Source organism: Podarcis erhardii (genome assembly GCF_964252035.2).
Source record: "Podarcis erhardii genome assembly, chromosome: 2".
Taxonomy (NCBI): domain Eukaryota; kingdom Metazoa; phylum Chordata; class Lepidosauria; order Squamata; family Lacertidae; genus Podarcis; species Podarcis erhardii.
In genome coordinates, this window is record NC_138498.1 from 83,580,852 (window position 1) to 83,596,289 (window position 15,438).

Consider the following 15,438-nt stretch of genomic DNA (forward strand, 5'->3'; position numbering starts at 1 on the left):
CTGAAACTGTTCTTAACCTGAAGCACCACTTTTCCTAATGGGGCCTCCCACTGCTGCCGCCGTGAAACTGGAGCACGATTTCTGTTCTCATCCTGAAGCAAAGTTCTTAACCCAAGGTACTATTTCTGGGTTAGCAGAGTCTGTAACCTGAAGCATCTGTAACTTGAAGCATCTGTAACCCGAGGTACCACTGTAATATAAAGTAGTCTGGGTATGAGTTCTGGGAGAAGAGATAAATGTTATAAAAGCCTGAAATTTATATGGAAGTTCAACCAGCGTTTGAACTGACCAGGTCACTGTCCTACTTGGCCACTGCAAAAATTTACTTGACTGTTGAAAGAGCATGCAGAAAGGAGCCCTGTGATGCCCAGAGCTACAATTAAGAGGCTTATTCTTGCCTCTTACAAAGCTTTTATTTTTAATTTTGAGTTTAGAATTCTTATCTGCTTATCAGATCTGGTTTTATGGAATATATGACAGCAAAAGCTTGTTACTCATAGAGCAACAAGACTGAAACCTGTAATCAGCCATCTGCATCGTGTCCTTTATTCCATTTTATAGCACTATAAATTTTGTCTAAGCCTGAAACATGCAAAAAAACCTCAAGATTGTCTGCTTTTAAGAGGAAGTGACTCAAAAGGACCCACCAGAAACAACACTTGCACATGCAATTCTTTTAGGTTAACTTCATGTTTTATTTCAAAATGCAAGCAACAATATTTCAACAGCTTTTTTGTTGCCCTATTAAGATAATGAGTCTTTGCAATTTCTTCTTTTTATAAAAAGGTATAATAATACAAGGTGATGGGAATAACACTCCTCTGATTTGGCTAGCTTCCACTCCTATTACATAAATCAAGTGGGTAGAAAATCTCCTTTATCCCTAAAGTCACTGTGGAGAAATCATAGGGGTATATCCAACAAAGTAATCCCATTGATGAAATGGGATTGTGCAACTTCCCCTCTCTCTTCTTTCCCTGTGTGCCCCACAGATCAGTTCTAAGAAATCATACTTGTTGATCTGAGTAGGTACAGAAGAAAGAAGCTGAAATCTACATTCTCTTAATTTTTCTATTTTGGATTATATCCCAATTTTAGTTCTGCTCAAAAAGTAACCTTTTAAAATTAGTGGTCAAAAATGACTTGGGTCCCTTATTTATAATGAGTCTAATCTGGGGTACATACCCTCCAACATTTCTCAGATGAAAACAGGGACATCCCATTCCTTAATGATAATTTTACAATTTATACCGCACACATCTTACTGGGTTGCCCCAGTCACTCTGTGCAGTTTCCAACATATATAAAAACATAAAACAATAAACATTCGGGGGGGGGGACCCTTCCCTATACAGGTTTGCCTTCAGATGGCTCAGGGGTCAGATAACTCCATTTGTTGTTGTTTAGTTGTTTAGTCGTGTCCGACTCTTTGTGACCCCATGGACCAGAGCATGCCAGGCACTCCTGTCTTCCACTGCCTCCCGCAGTTTGCTCAAACTCATGCTGGTAGCCTCAAGAACACTGTCCAACCATCTTGTCCTCTGTCGTCCCCTTCTCCTTGTGCCCTCCATCTTTCCCAACATCAGGGTCTTTTCCAGGGAGTCTTCTCTTCTCATGAGGTAGCCAAAGTATTGGAGCCTCAGCTTCAGGATCTGTCCTTCCAGAGAGCACTCAGGGCTGATTTCCTTAAGAATGGATAGGTTTGATTTTCTTGCAGTCCATGGGACTCTCAAGAGTCTCCTCCAGCACCATAATGCAAAAGCATCAATTATTCGGCGATCAGCCTTCTTTATGGTCCAGCTCTCACTTCCATACATCACTACTGGGAAAACCATAGCTTTAACTATATGGACCTTTCTCGGCAAGGTGATGTCTACCCTCCAACATTTCTCAAAAGAAAATAGGAATGTCCTAAGAAAAAATGAGACATTCCAGAATCAAAACAGAAACCAGGACGGCTTCTCTAAATCAGGGACATCCCTGGAAAATAGGGACACTTGGAGGGTCTGGGGGTAAAATTTAGTTGAATGCAATAATTTGTCTTTAGAATTCATTTTCTAAGCTGCTGTTGCTTCCAGTCTGGTGGTAACGGAGAATGCAGAATCGAGAAAAGTAAAGGACACTGGTTCTACACCTGATAGTCCATCTGGTTCTTTGTTGTTAAATATTCTTGGTCCTGTCTGAAACTGAGAATCTGGACTAAGAATCTGGACCTTATAGACAGATGGAACTGTCAGCACCTTCAGGGATTTATGGAATCAATTCCAAATGTGTTCACATACTATGAATCGTTTTGGGTGGGATGGTAACTTGGAGACATGTAGGAGGAGTCCAGCTAGGGATTACAGCACAACATCAAGTATTTGTCCTGCCTATTTTTACTAATAAGAATGCAGGAAGCTGCCTTACACCCCAGTATTTTCTACACTGACTGGCAGCAGCTTTCGGGGGGGGTGGGGAATCTTTCACAGCCTTTGTCAAGTTTGGAACTGAGACCTTTTGTACGGCAAGCAAGTTCTCTGCTGCTGAGCTATGGCCCTTTATTTACAAGATTTGTTCTAAACCCAGAGCTGTCTTATAAATATACTCTGATGTTTTGAAATGCACTCAATTGTTTTCAGTCGTTAGCCTTTTCTTTTGCCTATAGAAAAGAGGTGAGTACCAAACCCTGAAACCAAAGTTTATTTACCTCTTCTTAACATGTAGTTATCTCCCACTTGGACTAGTGCAAGGCGCTCTACGTGGGGCTACCTTGGAAGGTGACCCGGAAACTGCAATTAATCCAGAATGCGGCAGCTAGACTGGGAGTGGCCGCCGGGACCACATAACACCGGTCCTGAGAGACCTACATTGGCTCCCAGTACATTTCCGAGCACAATTCAAAGTGTTGCTGCTGACCTTTAAAGCCCTAAACAGCCTCGGTCCTGTATACCTGAAGGAGCGTCTCCACCCCCATTGTTCAGCCAGGACACCGAGGTCCAGCTCCAAGAGCCTTTTGGTGGTTCCCTCACTGTGAGAAGTGAGGTTACAGGGAACCAGACAGAGGGCCCTCTCAGCAGTGGCGCCCACCCTGTGGAACACCCTCCCTTCAGATGTGAAGGAAATAAGCAGCTATCCTATATTTAAAAGACATTTGAAGGAAGCCCTGTTTAGGGAAGTTTTTAATATTTAATGCTGTATTGTTTTTAACACTTGATTGGGAGCCGCCCAGAGTGGCTGGGGAAACTCAGCCAGATGGGCGGGGTATAAATAATAAATTGTTGTTGTTGTTGTTGTTGTTGTTATAATATTACATGTAGTTCGGTTAGGGTTGCCATATTTCAAAAAGTAAAAATCCGGGCACAAAAGTTCTTGAGCTTTCTTTTTTGCAAAATGAAATTTTGAACTATTTTAAAGGAAATTCACCAGAAGCTATACTTCCAACATGACTTGCCAGACATCCAGATTTTCCCGGACATTTCAGCTATTTCCTCCCAAATGTTGTTTACAAGGGCCGAATCCCAGTTATGTCCAAGGAATTCTGGATGTTTGGCAGCCCTAAGTTCAGTATGGCAAAGGATGATGGTCACAAATAGCTTAATCTGAGTAAGAAACATGTGTGCATGTTATCTCTGTGATGGCTATAGCATTGATATTCTCTGAGTGACAGTTACTGCGAATGTTTCATTTTGTACATGGAAACTTTTTGAATGGTGCTTCCAGCTGCTTCTGGAACCATCAAACTATTAGAAAAAATGGGGGGAAATGTCCAATGTGACATTTAAAACTCTTTTAGACCTTGGCTTGCACATCTCATTGAGTTTTACTTCCCCACAGAAATGATTAGGCAGACCAGCAGCACAGGCTCACCATGAAACAGCTGGTACCAACTACTCTGCTGGTATTTACTATTCTGATGGAACAGGCTCCTACACTGTCCTAAGAGAGTATTGTACTGCTGCATCATACATAACTACTAGTTTTACCTTTCACTATAGTCTCTCAGCTCTAAGCTTCTAACCTGAGATCTTGGCTTTATCTCTTGAAGGAGAGGGGTCTCAGCCACTGGCAGTCTCACACAGAGTCCCTTTGACCACTTGTACTCTCAACCCTTGCCCCTCTTGACTGATAAAAACTAGCAGGGAGGGCACAGCTGGTTGAGCCAGGAAGGTGATTAATGCCTCCTTGTGAGAGGGAGTGGTCCCTGCTTCCTTGAAGGAGGCAGCAGTAAAACCATGCTTCGAGAAACCCTCCTTGGATTCAGAAACTTTAAGTATTGGCCAGTTGCCAGTCTTCCTTTCTTGGCCATTGGTTCTTGAGCAGGTGGTCATGGACTAGATCTAGGCACTCTAGATCCATTTCAATCAGGGTTTAAGCCCAGTTTTGGCACAGAAATGGCTTTGGCATGACCTCTGTCGGGGAAGTGTGTCCCTGTTAATTCTCTTCAACCTCTCAGTGGCTTTTGATACCACTGACCATGGTATTCTTCTAGAATGTCTATCCAAGTTAAGGGTGGGTGGCACCACTTTATAGTGGTTCTGGTCCTACCTGGATAGTCATTTCCAAAGGCTGATATTTGGGGAGTGCACTTTGGCCCCGTGGAGCCTCCAATGTGGTGCTAATCAGAATTCAAATTTATCCCCTATGCTGTTTCACATTTACATGAAACCGATGAGTGGGGTCATCCAGAGGTTTGGAGAACATTGTCAGCAATATGCTGATGACACACAGCTTTGCTTCTCCTTGACATCTGCAGGTGTGGCAGTGGATGTGCAGTTCCCCCCTCTGAATCACAGGCAAAACAATTTCCTTTCACCTAATAGACACACAAGGTCTTTCCAGATGATCATCTGAAGCAACTTCAGTCTAAAGAATACTACCACATAAATATATAACTTAGTTTTCTTTTGAGTTACAGTCAAAGACTTCAGGTTTTTATAATCAGAGAGATGCAGACTAGAAATTCTGCTACAGCTGTAAGTCAAATAAATGTGCCCCTAGGCCTGTCTGATACTTGGAATTCTGCCAGCAAATAAAAACATTAGATAACCAAAATTATCCACCTGGGAAGCATATGCAAAAAGATAGACTCCTTCTTTTATTTCACTCCAAAGATTACAAAACTCTGGATGATTTGTGAAAAGGCATGCTTTTGTCTAGGTTTTTCTGTCAATGGAAGACAGCTGCTCCAGGTAAAAACCAGCAGTCTGAGGTACAAAAGTCACTAGCTTAGAAAGGTTCACAAAGCTGCCCTGCTCCACAGAAGGATTAAATTAGCCCACACCATTAATTTCCAAACTACAGATTAACTCACATAATGAAGTTTATGCGCACATCTTATTAATGCTGTTATCTCTTTCAAAGTCTTTTGATGCCATGAGGTTTTGGTACAGAATTGGAAGAAAGCATTTGGGGGGCCATGCATGGTCATGCCACACTGGCAGGAAAGGTTAAGAATGAATTCAGAAGTTATTGGTTCTTCGGACCAACTAATGTGGGTAATGTGAAATGCAATCAGAGAGAGTTGCAGCCCCTTCTTATATGAGCAAGACAGGCAGGCAACCAAAAACCTCTTTTCACAAAAGGAGACACTACAATCTTTTGTGACATTGTTCACACACTTTTTTCATTTGTCCAGTAGCACCTTATAGACCAACTAAGTTTATTCTGGTATAAGCTTCCGTATGCATGCACACTTCTTCATATATTTTTATTCATTAGCTTGCTCTATCTAGTAGGATGGTGAAGCAAACTGCTCATTTCCCCCCATGAAACATTCATAAAGATAAGCTGTGTTCTCATCCTTATTCATCAGAGAAACATGAAATTAAGCAGTATCTACATATATAAACCATATCAATCCACAGCTTGCCTTGCAATGTTATTCTAGTCTAGGGATTCACTATATAGTCTAGGCAGAAAGAAGAACCACCATTAAGTTGGCCAGTAAGGTTGTTTACTACAGTAAGTGTTCTAAAGAGGCTACTCCAGAACTAGACTTCTAGCACTTATAAATTTTATGTTCTCCATTGCAAATTAATATTCACAGTTGGCAGTGACTAAAACTCAAAGTACTTTAACCTCTTCAGTTTTCTGATATATTAACGAAGTATAGTCATATTTCCTTCTCCAGTATCTTTTGGAATCTACTTAAATCGTTCATTCACACAATCATTACAGCTACTTAACCAATCAATGTTTACATACCCCTGTTAGAAATACCTTTCCATTTTTTTGCAGATGAATCAAACGAATGGCTGATTGCCATCTTACGATCAACAAAAAATCCAATACATTCTCATCTCTTATTTGCAGCTAATGGGTCCTTAGCAAACAGTATTTATTCTTATAATGCTTGATTCATTTTTTAATTCAATTCTACTTTTGTTATGCTAATCATTGGGATATCCAGTCCATTCTGCAAAACGTTCTCACTTTTTAGTATGTATTAACAAAAATCCCAGAATGATGTCATTATGGTTCCAAATCCTACTATTACAACCCATAAATTATAATATGTGTGGGTAAACATATTGTTAAAAAATTGCTTACAGGAAAAAAGGCAAAAGTTAGTTACATTTGGGTTGTCACTAATGATTAAGTATTTCAAAACACTGAGATTTACTGAAACATTACCCAAGGAACTGCTGTTGTACCTTTAGTTGCGTTGGCAATTTACTGTTACCAGTTTATGAGTCTTTCCATTTTAACACAAAATCCTTCAGAAAAACTATTCCCTCATCTGGAAACAGAGTGAATGGGGAGTTTTTAGAAAATGTCTGCCATCAAAAGAATCAACAACAACTTGGGGATGCAAGGATGCACATACTTAAACGCAAGTAGCCAGAGGATACTGTGTCTATCAATTTAAACATGAAGTGGATCTGATAAGTGAGTGATGTGAGACAATAATATACCAAAGGTACTGACCTGGAAGTCAAGCTGGTTGAAGCAGGGGTGAAAGCAGCAGTTTGGAGAGTAAACACAAAAAGGAAGGAAATAGCAAGAGAATAAACGAAGGAAAAACATTAGTTTTTCAACATAAAAGTGAGCAGATGTTATATCAGCAATCTCTTGTCAAAAACAGAAATCAACAAATAAACGTTAGTGTACAGTGTTTCTAAGATGGGTGATGACCAAAGCAACAGCTTAGGAGGAAGTAAACATGTTGCTTATGTATGATGGAAAAGCTACCTTAGAATATGTATACATTCTCACGTGTATACACATACAAGTGAAACACTATGAAGCTGATGGCAGTTGCTAAGGCATATGTTTGACAGGAGGCATTCATGCTTGGGGAAAATAATGTTGCTTGGACCAACAAGGATCTGAGGATGACTCATATACAGCAAGTCATCTTCACCCATGAAAAATAAAGGAAGCTCAATGGCTTGGCTAGATGTTCAAAGAATTTTGTCAGAGATTCTCAAGTACTGATCACTTACACTGATCAAAGACACCACTTTTTCCCATGGAAACATAGACCTTTCTAAAGCTGAGAGCTATCTTTTTCAGTCCCAAGAATAAGACCAATACTTCATCACTGAGAATAACCAGATGCATGATAAATATTTTTTTACAAAAATATTTAACATGTCCTTTCAATTAGCCAAAACACACATACAAACCCTTATCTAATGCCAAACCAAAGAGTCCCCCAGAGCCATCACAGGTGCACATTCCTGCATCATTTTGCAAAAGGTGATTTATTTATTTTTTAAACATCAGAAATAGCTGCATAGTGATTTGGTATGCTGGTTTTTTTTTATTTCAGCGGGTTTTTTTCTCTTGAATTTTCTGCTGACATTTCAGTTGACGTCCCTCCCACTACCATACTATTGCATTGTTGTTTCAGTATGGTGATATAAAGGAAGTATAAGCTTAAGTATTTTGTCAAAATATGACAGAACATTCATCAGGCATTCGCCTTCACAGAGGCACAAGCCTCTCTTAAGTTGGAACAGCCTTACTCAAGGCAACTTGTGAAACATGAACTACAGCACTTGTTTTTCATTTCCTGTTGGTTGATTATTTATTTGGGGCTCTCAGTTTGATGTTATTGAGCACATGTCCAAGCGAAGGTTTACTGTGGAATTTCCCTGCCTTTGTATACTTTAAGAGAAGAAATTAACTAAAAAGCAGTAAAAGATGGCAGTATCATATGCAGAGACTAAGGTTGAACGGATTCGTGTCTGTGTTCAGTACATGTCTACAAAAGTAGACTGTAAAGTCTATTCCATCAACTGCCCATCCAGATTTTTAAAAGAAAAAATATTTTAAAACCTGCTTGCTTTTCGCAAAAAAGAGAGAGAGAGAGAGAGAGAGAGAGAGAGAGAGAGAGAGAGAGAGAGAATAATCTACCGGTATTTAAGAGAACTTAAGAAATCATCATTCTTCCTTAAAAAAAACAACTCCCATTTCTAGCTTCCCCAAGCAGTTGAAATATGCAGCACTTGTTGTGCTCACTGGACATTGTGACCAAAAACCTACTGGAAGCAGCAGTATACTGAGATCTTCATAGGTAACTCTACAAATAGAAAAGTGAAAACAAAATAAAAAAATTCCTTCCAGTAGCACCTTAAAGACCAACTAAGTTAGTTCTTGGTATGAGCTTTCGTGTGCATGCACACTTCTTCAGATACACTGTATCTGAAGAAGTGTGCATGCACACGAAAGCTCATACCAAGAACTAACTTAGTTGGTCTTTAAGGTGCTACTGGAAGGAATTTTTTTATTTTGTTTTGACTATGGCAGACCAACACGGCTACCTATCTGTAATAGAAAAGTGGTTCTTCCCCCCATCCCCAACAACCCATTTAGCAAGGACATTGTATGGGGGGAAATATGGCTCCCCTAAAAAAAGATTAATTGGAGCAGCCATCTTGTTCTTGATATAGCTATCCAGGAAGAGGCAGCATGTCATAATGTACTGTGACTTCAAGGGTTTTTCTGGGGCATTGTGGGAAATTTGAAATGAAGGACAGTTCACAGCAGCCTGTTGCATATCACAGCATTACTGCTGCCTTCCTTTCCTGCTGCTGCTAAGCCTCCTAATGCTGGGCTACAGTAAATTTTGCTGAAAGATAATGGCAGGAACCAAACATAGGGTACACACAGAGGCAGAGAGAGGCTTGATTCCATTCTTTAATCAAGTAGCTTTCATGGGCCCCACACCCTTTCAGAATAGTTCCACAAGATGAGGAAGGTCACAAGATGAGGAAGGTGGTGAACTAAGTTTCACAGGGCCCCTGTTCTGAGGTGTATTTAGGGCAGTGAGAGAGATGTGGGGACACTGGGCACACAGCTGAGGCAGGCACCTTCTCAAAGCCCGGTAAGCACCTGCCCAGCTTCAGGAAGGAGGCATGAGGACTCTGACAGGGTCCTAGAGTCCTATTGCCTCCTTCCCCAAGCAGGGCAAGTGCTTACCAGGTTTTGGGAAGGAGAAGGGAGGGCTCTAGGACCCCAACAGAGCCCTGTGGCTCCTTCCCAAAGCCCAGCGCTTTGTTTACCCTAAGCCTGCCCTGGAAGGTGTCAAATGTTAGCCTCCCACAGGACAGCATATACTCAAAGTTTGCCCCTGCCCTGTCTTCCCACCATTAGCAAATGAGGTACAGCTAATTGCATCTACAAGCTGCAGTTCAACTTTGGCACCAACCTTTACTGGGGTCAGTAATAAGCTGCACCTTCCTTCTACAACTAAAGGGAAATTCAGTCATAGATCTTACAAGGATTTGCAGCTGTACGTAAAAGAACAGAGGTCATTCACAGTGATTAGCAATTGTGCCCTTATTTCAAATGCTCTAGTTGGGGCATTAAAGAGAAACTGATGTTTTCAAAAAACAAAACAAAACAAAACCCCTGGTCCACTCATGGTGTTTTTTTTCACCTTTTTCATGTTAAGGCAGAACCAATATGCTATTCATCTCCAAACTCATGCATGTAGGCTTTCTATCTTCATTACATTTTAAGGCCAATAGTAATTCCCTCCATCAGTAACTCAAAAACTCAAACCTCTTAGCTGTTTTAAGTCTATATGATTGTTGTGGAGTACTTCAGGTTGGTTTTCGAAGACTTCCATGCATCCCGGATTTAAAGTTAAAAACTATTAAGCATGCCACCATTTTAAAACAAAACACATTCATGTATGTGTGAAGAGAATCACATGGGCCAATAGAGACCCACACGCCTTGAACTGAATTGACCAAGGACAGCTCTCTCATCTTGCTCAAAAGAATTCATGAAGAAGCAGCTTTAGAAAGAGTCTAAAGCAATGTTCAATGTTCGGTTGCCAGGAGCCCAGAGATTAAAATAACTGAAGAAAACACTGAAATGGGTGGCTAGAGGAGTGGGGAAGAACCATCTCTTGTACATTGCCTGGTCTAAAGGCAGATTGGATGGGCGGGGAGCAAATTCAACCTGGCAAAGGTTGGGGTGCCTCAGCTGAGGACGTTTGCATTTTGGCTATCCACTAATTGGTACAAAAGCCAGTATCCAGGCAACTATGCCAAATAAGCCAAGTTGCCTCATCACATAATTTGCTACAAATGGGGAAAGAGCTTGTATTGAGTCTCTATCTACTCCGCTGGAAATATTTTCACATCATTCAGCATGCAAGGCTCCCAGTTCCTGGGTGACAGTAAAAGCAGGCTGAAGGAATGTAGTCCTGTTGAATTGTTTGAGAAATTGAAGTTAATACATATCCTCCACAGTACAGGGAACTGCGTAGCCAGATATCAGTGCAGAGTCTGGACTGAGCATCGTAACCATTTACTGTCATTGACCAGACATATAAAGTCACTCAGAGATACACCTCACCACCTCATACTGGAAATATGCCACCCATTTTTATCCTGCTCTGCATACATCTGAGACTCATTCCTCTGAATGAAACTGAAGCACAAGCATGTAAAATATCCACCCATTAGAATTCCTGCCTCTGCTCTCCAGTCTGTGACAGTAATTTTAAAATGGCTCTGTATACTAAATGGTTCAAAAAGTTCACATAAATCTCTCTCTCTCTCTCTCTCACACACACACACACACACACACACACACACACATACACACTCTTTGTTCAGGAAATCACATTCATATGCATGAAGAAAAGCATAAGGTCTTTTCATATATTGTGTCTGTCTGCAATTGATTATATTTTGCAAGTGAATTGCTTTAAAAGCTAGATGCTCTATTTTGCTAAAAATTCTCCCAGGCCAGACGATACAAAAAGAAAAACCAGTGCCCTCTTCGACAGAGTGTTGAGTACTTGCCACACGCACTGATTTAATTAAGAGCTATTCCGCACTTCTAGGCTACAAGCGAGTTACAAAATAGCATTTCAGCTACACAAAATAGAAGGCAGGAAAAGTCACCTTGTGTATTGGGGAGAGAGGGGAGTCATGCTATGGCTCCTTTATCCTATTAGCAGCATTTCCACTTTTTAGCAACAATTTTCCAGATATTTCTAGCAGGAGTCACACAGTAGAAGGATGTGATTTGCAAATACTTGTTATTTTAAAAAATCCTGCTATGGGACATAACTTTGTGTTCACGAGGAGCTAGAAGTCTTCAAAGGTGCCCAGGCACAGGATTAACCATTTGCTTTGCAGGTATGATATTATAAAGTTGTAGGCTGGAGTCCTAAAAACCGTGGAACGTATTCTACTAGTCAACACTGCTGAAGGAATGCAAAACAGGAAGTTCATAACCTATGATTGACAGGTGGTTATCTCTACACACCAGCTAGGTGAAGTCACATATTGTAACCTAGAGAATCAGGGTCATAAGACTATAGGTGCACCTGCAGTCTCATAACTCATCCCTCTGACCCTTATGGGAGGGTCTTTAGGACCTTGGGCATGTGACTCATGTAGGCAGACAGCAGATGGAATAGAAGAATGAAGCAGACTATGAAGGGTTTTATTCTAGTTGTGCTTAAGTGCTCAGTTTAAGTGCCTTGTTTAGTCTAAGTCAGTGGTTCCGCCTTCTGGGGGCAGAGGGATTACCCAGGGGGGCACTGAGAAGCAAGTAAGTGGCAGGGGGGCACTGAAGGTGTAAATGATTGTCAGATTTTGAAAAGCTGGTATCAATGGATCATCAGTTTTGTTGAATTAATTAAACTAAACAATTTTAACTGGATTTTGAATAAATGCGCAATTAATTGTTACTGTTTTGACGTTTATTGTGTTATCTTCTTATTTAGTGGATTGTGCAAACCACTATTCAGGCATGGGGGTGAATTTATAGAACCAAGGAGGCAGTGGCCCAAAAGAGACCAGGAACCGCTAGTTCAAGTAGGCTCTGTGTACATTTGTTGCTGCATTTTATGTCTAATATTTGCTGTACAGTGGTACCTCGGGTTACATACGCTTCAGGTTACATAAGCTTCAGGTTACAGCCTCCACTAACCCAGAAATAGTGCTTCAGGTTAAGAACTTGCTTCAGGATGAGAACAGAAATATGCTCCGGCAGCACGGCAGCAGCAGGAGGCCCCATTAGCTAAAGTGGTGCTTCAGGTTAAGAACAGTTTCAGGTTAAGAACGGACCTCCGGAACGAATTAAGTACTTAACCTGAGGTACCACTGTACAACTAATAAAACTTGAAATCTTCACCCACAAGTGTGCTTATTGCCACTGACTTCCTTTGTTTGTGCGCTCACCCCAAATCTACTCCAGAGGGCTGGAGGGAAACCCAGTACAGATTTTTGGGGGGATGCATTTAGGAGTAAAGGGAGGGGACGTTCTGTTGCTCAAGTGGAAGTCCTTGCATTAATGGGACAACTTGGCTGGATACAACCCCAGGACTATTAATTATGTACACTATTTAGACAATTTGAAGAATTTTGTTTGTTTCTTTGTAGTACTGCTACCGGGCATGTCATTTGGAGGGATTGGGCCCCCTCAAAATCCCCCAGTGTCTGTGCACACATGCTGTGGGGCATGTTTGTGTCATGTGCACAGAGTGTGAGCGTGACATGTCAGCACGCCCTGTGGTGTGCATGTACAGTGTGAGAACGCCACAGGGTGTGATGTCGCATGGCCCTGGAGCCCTCAATAACGGAGGCAAGGCAGCAGGCTTGACTGCTCCACTGGCCAACTCAGAGATTCAGAAGAGCGTGGTCTATAACATCTAAATAATCAATAATGCAGAGTTGCCTTCATCATCATACATGACTGAATCTTTTCCAGTTTTTCCAAATCAGTCTTCATTTGTAGAGTCTCATACCCAAAGTAGACATGTTGATTTTGTCTTGTTTTGTCAAGACTTGAACGCAAGCTTAAAAAACAAACAAAAAATAATCCAGAAATAGCATAGATTACAGATAGCATCATATTGTTGTCTCACTTGTAACTAAATCTCTTTCAACGAAGCATCATATTGGCGCCTCATTTGTATCTAACTCTCTTCAGCAAAGCACAAATTATTCAATTAGCCAGTTTGTTACTTGCTCATTTTGTTCTCTGTGCAAAACTTTACATTTTTGTTGTTAAAAATATTCCTAAAAATGCAGTGCTTTTTTTATTTAAAAAATGTTTAGGGGTACTCTCATTTTCCTACTCATTGAAATACTGCCCCTCAATGAGGCGAAACTTAGATTCACAAAATGTTTAGGGGTATGCATACCCCTGCATACCCCCAGAAAAACCACAGTGTAAATGTATTAAGGATCAGTTTCTATTTTACTTCCAATATTCTATCACCTAAGTACCAATTTCCACTTCACCCAGTGTATTTTTGTGTGTGCAGTGTACTTCATACTATGTATTGTGCAACATTCTTCCTTTCCCTTCCTCCACAACATAAGGAATAGGAGTCCCTTGCCTGCTTTCTTTTAAAGAAATATTGTCTTTCCAGAAGACACCAAGGGCTGCTCCTGGCCTTGAAAAATATCAGAACAGATATACAAAGAATCCATTCACTGTTTGGTTGCTTTTTTGTTATTCTTCTGTTAGAAAAATGTTGCCATTGTTTCTCATCAAAGGTGAATGTAAAAGGCATTTGCTGAGAAAACACAAATGATGAGGAATTTACCTTTCTAATTCAGCAATTTTCTTATCTTTGTCATTTTTTTCATTCTCTACTTCCTTGAGGATTTCTAGAAGTCTGTCAACCTCAGCTTGAGCTTTGCCACATTCGTCTCTATAGTAGGCTGCCTCTTTGTCAAGCTGTTTCATCCTGTCAGCAAATTCAGGGTTCATTCGTGCCTCCTCCTCTGCTTCGTGAGCCTGTTAAATTTACCAAGAAAACAGAAAGAAATCACTACCATTTCAGGTAGCTTCACTTGATTCTGGAGTCCCAGACTTCATACGACGAAAGGATTTATGGGTATCCTGTTAGTTGGCAATGTTTTCTCAATGATTCCCATAACAAGGACATGTTTTTGGAGGGAATCCATAGCACCCTGGCTTAGGAAATAAAATGCTAACTTAAGAGAGAGAAAAACACTGCTAGGTTCTGACTCTTGTTTAGAAAAACTGTCCTGAACAACTTAATATAAACTAACATATAATATGGTTTAATTTAATAACTGCATTAAACAGTTTATGAACGATTTAATGCATACTGTTTTAGGTAAGATGAGAATGCATTTAACAGACAGTCTTACCCAAAATCCTTTCCCCTCTTTTTTTTATTTCATACTGCCAATATTTAACCTGAAACATAAGAAGAAACAAGCCCCTTGGTGGAACAGCACAAATAAATATACCTGGCAAACACATGCATGGGTGGGTGGTCAGTTCACAAACAAGAAGGAATGCAATGAACACAACAGAAAACAAGAGTGCAAAGCCCACTCCTGCTCCCATTAAAGCTAATGGCAAAACCCAATTAACGTCAGTGAGAGCATGAATGGGCCAAAGTGTTTAAAACATTAGACTGAAATAATCACACACAGATGTAAACAAGAATGCACTGCAATGCTTAGCCTACCCCTTGTTTCCCATTATTCCTAATTGGCATCTTCAAAGAGCAGGCAGGGAGAAAACAAGTAGTTTAACCGCAGTGCACATTAAACACACATAATTCAGAGAACACTTTTTAAATGCACACACATACATTTTAAAGGATTAAGGACATTTAGAACTGCATGTCCTTCCGCTATCTAACAATATATAACAGATGCTGGGTTTGGGTTCAATCCACACTTAGTCATATCTAAAGTAGACTCAATGAAATCAATAGTTAGCACTTAAATCCTGTTGGTTTCAGTAGGTCTCCTCTAAGCATGACTAAGGCTGCAATCCTAATCCCACTTACCTGGGGCTGGGAGTAAGCCCCATTGAATTCAACAGAGCTCACGTCTAAATAGACATGGTCAGGATTGTGCTGTTAGTCTGGAGCCAAGCCTTCATTTTAATTTCCATATTTATATTTACTTCAGGGAATAGATAAGCAAGCAATGAAACAAGTGTCGGTTAAAAGGCAGCATGCAAGTTTAGATAAAAGGTAATACTAAC

At 40.6% G+C, this 15,438-nt stretch overlaps 1 protein-coding gene across 13 annotated transcripts in view; it reads right to left on the bottom strand.

Annotated features, from left to right (window-relative positions):
- The window catches only part of ERC2 (ELKS/RAB6-interacting/CAST family member 2), a 539,768-nt gene that overhangs the window by 272,264 nt on the left and 252,066 nt on the right, over positions 1 to 15,438 (bottom strand). For 4 of the 13 annotated variants that reach the window (XR_014153137.1, XM_081848847.1, XM_081848841.1 and 1 more), the window contains 3 exons: positions 14,912 to 14,941; positions 14,012 to 14,205; positions 6,910 to 6,921 (listed from right to left, as the gene is read on the bottom strand). Coding sequence is in view for 11 of the 13 variants with exons in the window: in XM_081848847.1 (XP_081704973.1) it covers positions 6,910 to 6,921; positions 14,012 to 14,205; positions 14,912 to 14,941 (236 nt within the window). In the remaining 2 variants the exon portion in view is untranslated. The remainder of the gene's footprint in view (positions 1 to 6,909; positions 6,922 to 14,011; positions 14,206 to 14,911; positions 14,942 to 15,438) is intronic. The other 9 variants (XM_081848842.1, XM_081848849.1, XM_081848848.1 and 6 more) reach the window with 3 other exon arrangements.